Source organism: Myotis myotis, unplaced genomic scaffold (assembly GCF_014108235.1).
Source record: "Myotis myotis isolate mMyoMyo1 unplaced genomic scaffold, mMyoMyo1.p scaffold_m19_p_4, whole genome shotgun sequence".
NCBI lineage: Eukaryota > Metazoa > Chordata > Mammalia > Chiroptera > Vespertilionidae > Myotis > Myotis myotis.
The window spans coordinates 15,898,495-15,911,683 of NW_023416346.1; the positions used below are offsets into that span (position 1 = coordinate 15,898,495).

General features: G+C 42.1%; 1 protein-coding gene across 4 annotated transcripts in view; it reads right to left on the bottom strand.

Annotated features, from left to right (window-relative positions):
- Positions 1 to 659: 659 nt before the first annotated feature.
- Positions 660 to 13,189, bottom strand: part of TMEM185A (transmembrane protein 185A) — a 45,824-nt gene continuing 33,294 nt past the window's right edge. For 2 of the 4 annotated variants that reach the window (XM_036305484.1, XM_036305487.1), the window contains exons 4-7: positions 8,488 to 8,571; positions 4,455 to 4,631; positions 3,753 to 3,876; positions 660 to 2,325 (exon numbers count right to left, since the gene is read on the bottom strand). In XM_036305484.1, the coding sequence (XP_036161377.1) occupies positions 2,081 to 2,325; positions 3,753 to 3,876; positions 4,455 to 4,631; positions 8,488 to 8,571 (630 nt within the window). In that variant the 3' untranslated portion in view covers positions 660 to 2,080. The remainder of the gene's footprint in view (positions 2,326 to 3,752; positions 3,877 to 4,454; positions 4,632 to 8,487; positions 8,572 to 13,189) is intronic. The other 2 variants (XM_036305485.1, XM_036305488.1) reach the window with 2 other exon arrangements.

The window sequence follows — 13,189 nt, forward strand, 5'->3', positions numbered from 1 at the left end:
TTAACATTTCCTAGTTGCATGACTCTGGGCCTGTTACTTGACTTCTCTGAGGCTCCAGGTACTCGTGGGGATAATAGTAGTTGCACCTGCTTCATGGGGTCCTGAGGATTCAATGGATGTACATTAGGTAGCAAAGTACCTGATACTTAAATCATAGCTACTGTGTTTTGTCTAATAACTAATCTGAAATCTACTGAGCTTTCAAAACAACAAATCCGTGGCCTTTGGCTCCTGCAGGAAATAATACGTCACCAGCAAATGGTGGACTTTCTTGGTGGTTGATGTGAATCACAGGCTGAAAAGCCACCTGATTTAAATGCTCATTAAACTGCACTGGCAGCTAGAGTGAGCTAGACAGAAATCATAGACCATTATATTTCATAAGCAATACTCAGCCACTAATGTGACCAGGCAATGCCTTGGGACCACCAAATAGCCAATTTCAGCTTTAAGATTGTCTTAGAACCACAGTACACTTTTGTAAGGCTCTTGAGCTGTAACAATTGCAGAACTGAGTTCACACTGTACCAGAAGATTCATTAGGGATGTGTACCCACCACCACATGTCTCAGCCACTTGTGGCAGCTAGTAGTTTCCTTTCCTCTGGATCAGAACAATTTCAGTGTCCTAGACCATATTTTAAGCAAGAGCCATAAGAGTGCATAGAAAATGAGGAACCAGTTTATTGAACAGCTAAAGGGAGCAAAAATAGTGGGCTGATCTACATTTGTTACACACCAAGCAGGAAAGTCTACATGATTCCAAGTGTTTCCCTTCCCCCAAGACAGAACAGCCTGGCTGGAGGCCAGGGAGCAGGTGGAGTTATGTATGTGGTAGACATCAGTAGAGCCCAGTTTATACAAGTTAGCAGATGCCCACCTTAAACCCTCCACACTTTTCCTGGATGAGAATTCCAGTGCTCCCTTTACCCTCCTTTTAAAAAGTGCCCTACTTTTTCCCAGGCAGAAGGCTGCTGCCTATAGGATCTACTTTGACTTGTGGCTTTACCATCAGCTCTTGGAGCAACTGCTTCCCTAGTTAAAAGCATAAGCCCCGCCAGAAGTGTTCTTGTTGAAGGCAGACAGAAAGCCTCAGATCTTCTCATATACACAATTCTACTGGTAGTTCCTAGTCTCAGCAACTTTGTCCAGTGTTCCAGTTTTAAGTCATGCTTGATAGTTTTCTGGCAAGCCAATATTCCCAGACTGTTAGAAAAGCACAGATCATTTCTTGCTTTATTTTAGCTGTTCTGGCAGTAGCAGCTACTATGTATGTGCAGAAATTCAAGGGGAAATGGTGTTGTCCTGTTAAGGGGTGGCACCACAGTGGGTGGGACAGGTGGGCCACCTACTTCTACTTCTGCAACAGAAGATGTATGTCTCCAGTACAAGCTTGTAAAAAAATACTTTAACAGAATATACTGTACAGAACTAGGATTTAACACGGTATATTACAATGCTAAAATATTTGTATAAATACTATACAAGCACGGAGTCACTCCATTATTTAGAAAGGGCTCACTGATAGGGCCATTAAAAATTGCTGTCAGCATGCCCAAAGAGAAACTACTTCCACAGCAGGAACACGAACAGTAATGATTGTGTGGATACACACATGGTACCAGAGAGGCTTATTTACAGTTCCTACTGACTACGCCACAACAGGAGAATCTGAGTTAAGCAGAGAGGCTGGCTGGGTTTAAAAATACATTTTCAAATAACACTTTTGATAGGAATTTTAGCACTTTGAAAACCAGCTCTGTAGATGTTACTTCTCTGGCCTAATCAGCCATCGCCAATTGGTCAGAATCAGCTTCATCTCTCCATCTCACAGATGCTCCCTCCATGGCATCCACATCCATTGACACACCCCAAACCACACCACATGTTCCAGTCACCTGCCACCTGTGTGTCCCATTGTGGTGAGTCACTGGCAGGAATTGAGTGCAAACAAGGCATGAGATGGAAGTACCTGGAGCCCCAGCTCCAGTACCAGTTCTGGGGGATGAACAAAGAGGCAGAGGAAGGTAGAGGAGCGCATGCGTCCCAGTGCGCTTGTGTTCTACCCCATGAAGTGGTGTCTAATCTGGCATTTCAATGTTTAATTTGGGAGGTGGGAGGATGTATTTCCCAGGGCTTTGGGTAATAACTACCCTGGTCTTCTTTCGAAACAGAGGAGCAATTTTAGGAGGTTCAGGAACTGGGGTTTCCTCGGTTTCCTCATTATCTTCATGATGAATATCATAGGAAATGTTTCCATATTCTCTCAAAAATGGGAAGATTTCAAGGAGAAACTGACAGAAATCCTTGCGAATACCAAACCACCCTGAAAAAGAAGAATGCAATTTTCAAATACTAGCCTACACTGAATTTCAAATTACTTTTCCATCCTGAATGAGTTCATCCTGATGTCTTAGAAAAGAAGATTGAGCAAATCTAAATACCCACTAAGGACAAGAAGTCAGATCTGAGCTTCATGGTTTTCCAAGTGGGGCTCCCAGACTAGCTGTGATAGTGTCCCTGGGGTCTCGGTAGGGATACAATTTTGGCCCAGCCCAGACTGAATCAGAATCATAAGTTGGGACAGTCTGCTTGCACAGGCCCTCTCAATGATTCTGAGGGGTGCTCCAGTTTGAGTTCTTACTCTAGTGCAGCGGTTCTCAACCTGTGGATCGTGACCCCTTTGGGGGTCGAATTACCCTTTCACAGGGGTCGCCTAAGACCGTCGGAAAACACATATATAATTACATGTTGTTTTTGTTATTAATCACTATGCTTTAATTATGTTCAATTTGTAACAATGAAATTGGGGGTCACCACAACATGAGGAACTGTATTAAAGGGTTGCAGCATTAAGAAAGTTGAGAACCACTGCTAGTGAGCCTCAAATACCTGTGGAGTCTAGACTCTGTAGACATCCTCTAATCTTCCCTATCCAGGATAAACTAATGTATGACAAAGAGTGACATCCAAGGAAAGCATTTCTGTCATCCTCTGGAATCCAGGAGAAGAGCAGGCATATGTCGGTCCAGGCCAAGAAGCAGCCTGAGCTCATGAGGCTGCCTCAAAACTGCTTCTTTGAGGTCCACTCTTCCTATCTGTTTACCACAGGACCATCAGAGTAGTGCTGGCTCTCCTGGGGCACAACGCCCTCTCTCATTGGCTTCTAGAAGGGCATGTTCAGGGACTACATGCAAAGGAACTTTCAGTCTAGTGAAGAAGGGACCGTTTCCATAGATCACAGCACATAGTGAAGAGGAAAGAGAGCTAGCAGGGCACCACTGACAAGACCTGGTAATGTCAGGAATGACATTGGGGAAAGCGAGGAGGAAACAGAACCTAGGAGGAGTCCTGGGAGCTGATGGGCAATGTGGATTTTCCTCTAATCCTAGGATCCCCTGAGAAGGAGGTACCTTGATTCTAATGCTGCAGTGGAGGGAATGGAATCAAACAGGCCACTTGCCAGGGCTAGTCCTACCTCAAACTGCAGTGTACTTCTAGGGAGGCTGTAGTACAGGGCAGGGAAAGCAAGGTTGACAGCATGCCCTTCCCTTTGAAGATTCCAGATTTTCCTCAGCCCTAGCTTTCCCATGCAAGCTCCTTAATTGGTACCCTCAGGCTCATTCATTCTCTCTCTCTCTCTCTCTCTCTCTCTCTCTCTCTCTCTCTCTCTCTCTCACACACACACACACACACACACACACACACACACACACACACACACAAAGGATTTCTGAAATACTGAGTACATACAGTGGTTTCCTCCCTTCTGTCCAAATGTGGTTGCCATCAGAGTAATCAAGGAAAGCCAAAGGGGGACAAATATTGGGATACAGGAGAATGCATTGTGGCCATCCAGTTTGTGAACCAGCAGGATCTAAAGAAAGAAAAAGAGCTGAGGTTCTTGGATACAGCATCTGAAAATGGACAATGTCTGAAGCCATAATGCTCGTCCCTCACCAGGTCTCATAAGTGGAAAGTCAGCTCTATGAGAGACCATAGAAGCTCTCTACTTTTTGGAAAACAAAATCCATACAGTCTAGTGAGGAAGTATCCAACTGTGGAAAACAAAATCCATCCAGTCTAGTGAGGAAGTATCCAACAACAGCATTGTTATGGGGACTTCTTCCTGCTGCTGGCTTTGAGGAGTCAACGGTGCCCATCCTATAACTTTCTACAGAATCATACATGAAACACAGCATCCAACTTTCTTTCTAGAAGTAGACAAATTGATCCATACAAATGCATCATACCTAGAAAGGTACATTTCTGTCAGTCCCTAGCCCTTCTCAAAGAAACAACTTTCTGATTTTACTGTCATTCTCTTGGTGTACTCTCCAAGAGTTAGCTCATGGTGATATCTAGAAAGAGTAGGTTGCCCTTATAGGTACACAGGGTGCTGTCATAGGAAAGGGTGGTCTCAGAACCTCAGAAATTCTGCTGTCGAAAGCTTACCTCAAATGTAAGAAGAGGCACAACAATGGTCATCCAGCTCAGTGCCATTGTTATGTGTGTCCTGCGCTGTTCTGCAATCACATCCATGGATCGCAGGAACAGGACAGACCACACAATATAATAGAGAACCACCAGGCACAGAAAGGACATGAGAATCCACAGGGGTACACACACAACCTGAGAGAAGGAGAGAAAAAATGTCTTTATAGTATTCTAGTTTCTACCCTAGAATCTGAGGGAAGGCATAGTCAACCCCTTGCTGGATTACTGTGGTGAAGATAGTGCAAGCACGAACAAGGACAGCCTTACATGCTAGGAATGCTGTGAGTACACACAGGGTGCTCACTGTGGGACCTGATACCTGCCCTGAAGTGTTCCACCGTGGATTACTCTTGGAGTGAAGAGCTTTGCAGCTGCTTTTCCTAAGGTATGATCTAACTCAGTCTGTACCTGCTCTGCCAACATCATCCTCATGCACACTCACCTCATCTTACCCTAATGTGCCCTCTTCATAGGCCATTTCTCTATCCTGCCAGAGGTACTTTAGCCAAAGACTGGGGAATGTGTGCCCTAGAAGCTTCAGCTGCCCAGGGTGCACAGGTCCTCTGCAAAATTGCACATTGATGCTGGGAGGACTCTGCTACCTGGTCCCTGCCTCCTCTTCCACATGGGTTCTGTGTCTGTTGCTGCCATATCACAAAGACCTTGTTTAATGCCCATACAAGCCCACAGGCTAAGTTCTTGGGGGGGGGGGGCTACATGATCTCTCCTCTGCTTGTACTGCCCCCTTGGACATGTCTGTTAGCCCTCTATCTTGTGTTATCAAACAGTAAACTTGTTTTCTTTGGTGTACAGTCTATGACTTTTCATGCATGTACATGTAGAATACAGGATAGCTCCTTGACCCCACAAAACTCCCTCATGCTGTCCCCTCACTGTGTCACCTCCTTACCCTACCCATAAACTCTGGCAACCACCGAACTGTTCTCTATCACTACACTTTTGTCTTTTCAAAAACATGCTACAGATTAGCATATAGCATGTCATACTCTGAGATTCCCTTCTTTCAATCAGTGGAATGTCTTTGAAATTCATCCAAGTTGTTGAGTGTATAAACAGGTCGTTCCTTTTCATTGCTGAGTTGTGTTCCACTGGATGGATATACCACAGTCTGTTCATCCAGTCACTCATGGAAGATTTGGGTATTTTCCTACTTTTGCCTATCCCAAATATAGCTGCTATAAACACTTGTGCATGGGTTTTTGTGTGGCTATATATTTTCACTTCCCTGGGGGAAATACCCAGGGTTGGCACTGCTGAGTCACATGGTAACTCCATGTTTAACTTTATAAGAAGTTGTCAAACCGTTTTCCAGAGTGCCTATACAATTAGGCATTCCCACCCAGTAATGTGTGAGTGTCCATGTCTCTCTGCACTTGATAATTGTGTTACCTTTGCCATTCTGATATGTGTGTGTTGTGGTACCTCATCCTGGTTTTTATTACCTTTCCCTAATGGGCAACAGTGTCCTTTCCACATGCCCATTCAGTATATGCATATCTTTTTTGTGAATGTCCTGTTCAAGTGTTTTATAAATTTTTAAATTAGGTTGTTTGGTTTTTATTTTTTTAAGTTTTAATAGTTCTTTAGAAATTTTGGATACAAATTCTTGGTCAGACCTGTGCTTTGCAAATATTTTCTCTTAGCCTGTGGCCTGTCTTTTCATTAATTTCATTTCGCTTTCAAGCTTCTTTTATGGGCCATGTTATTGGTGTTATTTCCAGGAACTCTTCACCTAACTCCAAGTCCCAAAGATTTTTTCCTATGTTTTCTTCTAACAGTTCTTTGGGTTTACATTTAATTTTTTAGACCAATGACCTGAGTTGTTGTATGATTTTTTAGTCCTCCTGAGTGGAGCTCCTGATCATAGGTTTTACTGTAGAGTCTATGCACAGTCTCTTCCCTGTGATCAGACTCTTACTTAGTGGCATGTTCCCTGTGGGTGAAATATTAGTGGTCCTAACAGCCTCATTTGGTCTCCCTTAATCATTGTGGTAAATGTGCAAGCGGACTACTTCATCTGCTGGGACCTGCACAGGATCGGGCCTAGAAAAATTCTTCTGTTCACCTACAGAAAACATTCACAACTCCTATTCTTTTTTTATTTCTTCTGATTTACCTAACACTTAGATTTTGGTCTTACTAAAATTTGTTTCCTCCATATCACCACAGAAAGTCTGAAACCCAATTACTGTTGTCTAGATACAGTACCCTGAAGATGTAGGATGGGTGCCTGGACAATATTTTCTATTATGAATATTTTATCAAAGACTTTGGGCAGAAATAATGAGCCTTGTCTTTAATCAATGTGAAGGCAACATATGTTCCCTTATTTTCTTCCCTGTTGTCAAATGAATAGTTTCTCTATTTTTTTTTCTTTTGGTTTTTCTTTTAAAGGTAAACCATGTGAATTAAGAAAATGTCGCCGAAACCGGTTTGGTTCAGTGGATAGAGCATCGGCCTGCGGACTGAAGGGTCCCGGGTTCGATTCCGGTCAAGGGCACGTACCTGGGTTGCAGGCACATCCCCAGTGGGAGATGTGCAGGAGGCAGCTGATTGATGTTTCTCTCTCATCGATGTTTCTAACTCTCTATCTCTCTCCCTTCCTCTCTGTAAAAAATCAATAAAATATATTTAAAAAAAAAAAGAAAATGTCTTGGGGGGGTGAGGGCATGTGCCGGGGGGTAGGGGAGGCTGGGGAAGGTCAATGGGAAAAAAAAGGAGACATATGTACTACTATTTGTAATACTTTAAACAATAAAATAAAATTTAAAAAAATAAATAAATAAGCTCTATGCCCCCCCTCAAAAAAATGAAAATGTCTTATGTGCAAAAATACACAACCAGCCCTAGATGGTTTGGCTCAGTGGATAGAGTGTTGGCGTGTGGACTGAAGTGTCCTGGGTTCGATTCTAGTCAAGGGCACATGCCTGGGTTGTGGGCTCGATTCCCAGTAGGGGGTGTGCAAGAGGCAGCCGATCAATGATTCTCTCTCATCATTGATGTTTCCATCTCTCTCTCCCTCTCCTTTCCTCTCTGAAATCAATAAAAATATATTTTTTAAAAATGCACAACAAGCAGAGGGGAATGGGGGTGGGTGGGCGGGAGGGAAACACGGGCATGACCACTTCCCAGAGGCAATGGAGCTCCTCTACCTTTATTCTCATTTTCTTTCTATGCATTAATAATAGAAACCATAGTATATTCTCTAATTTATAGCTTGCCATGTATGTGTGTGTGTGTGTGTGTGTGTATATATATATATATATATATATATATATATATATATGCATGTGTGAATGTATCCATCCATCCATCAGTCCTTCTATTGATCTATGCACAGTTAATATTAACCAAACACACATTAGTTGAAGCCACAGTTACAAGCATAACTTAGACCTCACCCTTGGCAGGAGTATAAATTGGCACAGCTTTTTTGAAAAGCAAATTGGCAGTTCAGTTTTTATTTCAAAATCTCTAAAAGTTCCCACCCTCTGGTCTACTAATACTGTTTCTGGAGTCTTTCATATGAAAACAATGAATAAATTAGGCAAAACTTTTATGCACAAAAATATATGCTGCAACATGATTTATAATGCTGAAACACTGGTAAGAACCTCAATAGTCAGAAATAAGGGGATGGTTTGGTAAATGCATTTGAAGAATATTTTCCATCAATTAAACTTTAACAGTTATGGTTTTAAAGACCTTTTATTTACATGGGAAAATGTTTATGATATATTAAGACAAAAAAGTAAGATACAAAATTATACATGTGGTATGCTCTCAACTATCATTATGAAACAATAAACCACAAAACAAGAAAAAATTCCTCTAAACATCTTATCTCCCAGATTATGAGTTATTATTATTCTATTATGTATGCTTATCTGTCCTTTCTAAGTTTTCTACAATGAACACAAAGTATTTTTATAATAAAAAAGTTTATTTAAAGCTTTAAAATGTTACATACAAGCCAGGGCCAGTGGATGATCTTGTCCAGTCTTAAGGCAATGAATATAAACTGGAGAATGTTGACAGAACACAGGATTTCTAACTAAAAGTCAAGAGAAGAATCAGTTAAACAAAGTAAATACTGCAATTATTTGGCTAACATATTAAAAGGCAATGCAAATTACAATATAGTAAACATTTTATTAAGTTGCACTGGGACTGGAAGATTTTCGGCGCATAAGAGCACAGCAGTGCTATGACTAGGAGAAACCTGCCCCTGGCTTCCTGCCTTGATCCCTCTGCTTAGAGACTGCCCTGCTCTTTATGCTCCACCAGGCAATGACCTTGTTTCCAGGATCCCTGAGTATAAAGGAAATCTATGGGACTCCCTAAGCTTCCTCCCTGCCCATATCCACAAACACCTCTATTCCTAACCACCCCTGTATTTCCTTCTTGTACCCAGGACTCAGTCCTGCATCTAACCCTTTCTTTCTGGCTCCTTGAGCACCTGTCACTTATTAAGACATCAATTATAAATACTTTACTGCAGCGGTTCTCAAACTGTGGGTTGCGACCCCTTTGGTGATCGAATGACCCTTTCACAGGGGTCGCCTAAGGCCATCCTGCATATCAGATATTTACATTATGATTCATAACAGTAGCAACATTAGTTATGAAGTAGCAATGAAAATAATTTTATGGTTGGGTCACAACATGAGGAACTGTATTTAAAGGGCCAGAAGGTTGAGAACCACTGCTTTACTGCATCTTTAACTCTGCCCATTCCACTGATCTTTCCCAGAAACACAGAAACAAGTTCAACTGATTTCCATTACACACAAAAGGACCCAAAGACCAAAGGAACTCACCCTTCCCTTTATCCATTATATACTCCTAGTTCTAGCTTTCTCTCCCCATGACCATCAAATTTTATGAGACATCAGGGATACTTAAGCCCCATGACCTCCCCTGCCAATCCAAGCTCTACATACTGTGATCTGGCCTCCACCCCAATGACCACCCAAAAACCGCTTTCATCAAGTTGGCCAATAACCTCTCAGCATCAGACCACTTCAGTTCAAATCTTATTGATCGTCTCTGCAGCATCTGATGTTGCTGACCACCCCTTCCTCCTTCTAAGGCAGCCGTGGGCAAACTACAGCCCATGGGCCAGATCCGGCCCGTTTGAAATGAATAAAACTATTGAAAAAAAAAAGACCGTACCCTTTTATGTAATGATGTTTACTTTGAATTTATATTAGTTTACACAAACACTCCATCCATGCTTTTGTTCCGGCCCTCCGGTCCAGTTTAAGAACCCATTGTGGCCCTCGAGTCAAAAAGTTTGCCCACCCCTGTCTAAGGTCTCAGTGCACAGTCTTGCCCACCTCTTGGTACTCTGACAGTTCTTTTCAGTCTTTTTTCCTCTCCTTAAATGGTGATGCTTCCCAGAGCCTTAAACTTGGTCTTCTCTCTCCACTAGAGACATAGACACAAACACATGTTTTCACTCACTTGCTCTGCCCTAGAGGTTGGGGAGAAATGTCATCCACACCCCTGGTTTGCATTACCTCCAATTGGTTGGTCCTGTAATCTCTGTTTTCAATCTAGTCCTCATGCTGTGGCATGGACCCAGCTCTCCTTGAGGCACCTCAGATGAAGCCAGTCCCAAACTGAGTTCTTTGTTCCCCAGATCTTTAGCCCTTTACCTTGTCCCACCCCTTTTGATAGCCTCCCATCTCACTGTAAGGTATCACAGTGGCCTAATTACCCAAAGCATGATGCTAGAAAGCACCCTATATTTCTTTTCCCAGATTCTTCTCTTCAGTCACCACATCCTGTCTTCTCTACTATCCAGACTTTTCTTGAATCCCCTGCCTGCTCTCCATCCCAACTGCTATTGCCTAGTTAGGCCCTCCTCATCCCTAACCTTCCAAAACAGTCCAACAGCCCTCTGACAAGCTTCCCAGCCTTCAGTCCTGAAGGTCCGCTGGTCCCCATCCAGACTCTCTGCCTTCTGCCTGCAGTGCTCACTGCTCTTCAGTGGCTCACCAGTGCCTACCAAAGTAATATCATATAGGCAATTGGATTTGGGCCAGAGCTTCTCAAAAGTTTTTAGTTCATAGGACATTTAGTGACTCAGAAATTCTTTTGTAGGCTCTGGACCAAAAAAAGTACCTAATAGTTCCATTTATTTAAGTAATTAGTTCTAAAATTAGTATCTATATACTAAGTAGCCATTAAAAAATCTCACATAGCTTTTCAGGGGAAGACCTTTGCTTTGCGTATCTGGTTTTTGCTTTCAGTCAAGATTCCAAATAACTTTATTTGGGAAAAGAAGAGGAGCCACCTCACCTTTTTGGCAGCTGATAATGCTTTTTAGGTCCTCTAAAGTGATAGCTATTTTTGGAAGATAAGTAACTGCCCTTTGGAATAAAAAAAATGGAACAGGACAGAAATGTAAATTCTCAGTCATAGCTCCAGGTCTATATTAACTGGTAGACTAATAGAATGTTCCATTGGCCAGGTGGCCCATTGAAATTTATAAGTAATTACAGAAGGCACTGAGCATGGGTAGGTCTATTAAGACAGTATGGTCCCTGGACCTAGAAGGACCAGGGAACTTTACAGAATGTTTAAGGCAAAAAAAATTGAAATGGTACTTAACCTTTTTCATCCTCAAAGCTGGCTTTCTAATTGCATAGCTTAATGAACAGAAGGCAGAAGCCAATGAGAACCTACATGCCATTTTTAAGGTCCATTTCTAATGTATTTATGAATGATAATAAAGGTGACTATATACTTAAAAAAAAAACCTCACATAAATCGAAATCATTCTTAAATAAGCACAACTAATTGCTAATGGGATAGGTGTGTCTGTTGGGTGCTGAACGATTTCTCAACAATTTCCACCCTTGTTAACTCTTCTCCATACCAATTTTTGCACACTAATACCTTTCATCACAAAAACAGCCAACAATCCAGCTTCTTTTGTGATGTTATCAAAAGAAATGTAATGTGACTAAAACCATAAACTACTTGGAGCTAAGTAGTTCTTATGGTGTCCCCTCAGATATTAGCTATCACTGGTTTTCCCTCAAAAATGTCCACTACTGCTGAAACCGGTTTGGCTCAGTGGATAGAGCGTCGGCCTGCAGACTGAAGGGTCCCGGGTTCGATTCCAGTCAAGGGCATGTACCTGGGTTGCGGGCACATCCCCAGTAGGAGATGTGCAGGAGGCAGCTGATCGATGTTTCTCTCTCATCGATGTTTCTAATTCTCTATCTCTCTCCCTTCCTCTCTGTAAAAAAATCAATAAAATAGCCGAAACCGGATTGGCTCAGTGGATAGAGCGTCGGCCTGCAGACTCAAGGGTCCCAGGTTCGATTCCGGTCAAGGGCATGTACCTGGGTTGCGGGCACATCCCCAGTGGGAGATGTGCAGGAGGCAGCTGATGGATGTTTCTCTCTCATCAATGTTTCTGACTCTCTATCTCTCTCCCTTCCTCTCTGTAAGAAAATCAATAAAATATATTAAAAAAAAATCAATAAAATATATTTAAAAAAAAATGTCCACTACCTCATAGTGCCCTGTGAGTTCACTATGGAACCTGGGGTAGCTCAGCATATGCTCTGAGGACTGAAGATCTGGCCCCTACTCAGCCTAATCCCTTTATGAAGCCTCCCTTTTCCCCGAACTACCACAATGTCTTCCTTTCCACTTTGTGTTCCAGGCATATATTTTTTCTTGAGGTAAAATACATACAACATAAAACTTGCCATCTTTGCATTTATATTGTTTTGCAAATATTACCACTATTCATCTCCAAAAGCTTTGCAGCTTACAACACTGTGCTCCGGTCATATTGGAGCCACCATAATTCACTCAACATAATAGACTTTCTCCTGCCTCTGCCTTTATATGTTTTGTTATTCCCTCTGCTTAGAAAATACCATCTCCTCCTCCTCCTCTACATACATAGGGCCAATCCTAACTCTTCCTTCACATCTCTGTGTGAGCCTATTCCCAAACAATCCTTAGCAAATGTAGGTACTCCTCCTTCTGGGACACAAGAACCAAGGGGGAGATCAACTCTCCAAATCATGTTTTTTCTTGTAGCAGAAATGGCCAAGAGTGTGACTATATGAACGACTGACTTTCTATAACTAACTCTTCATTAGGAAAACACTGTTTTATGCTCAATGCATTCCTAGCCCTCATATATGCTTTTACTTTTAAGAAACAAAGTAACAAATTTTTAGTTTTCTTAAACTTCCTTCTCAGGCTCTAAACAACTTGGTGCTTTTCAACCTAGGCGACAGCTGTTCCCTCGGGAAGGGGTAAGGCCTGTGTAGGGGTACTACTGAATGTCACAAGGACTAGGGGAAGAGGTCCTGCAATGCATAGGACATTCCTGTTCAACAAAACATTTCCTATCCAGAAGGCCAACTGCGTACCCCATCCGCCACTGAGAAATACTGAGCCAAATAAGCAATATCTGGAATATTTTAGCTCAGTGATTTTATTTAATGTAATCTTTTGCAAGTGGTTTTTAAAGCTTGGTTTTACTTCGTTTGCTCTGGTAATAGAAAAATGTGCAAAGCGAGAGAGGCATAACGTAGAAAGGTAGTATTACTGGGTAGGAATGGTGTCTTTAACCAATATAGAGAATACATATTTGGGTGAAGCTGGATATGGAGTCTGGAGCTAGAGGAGAAATC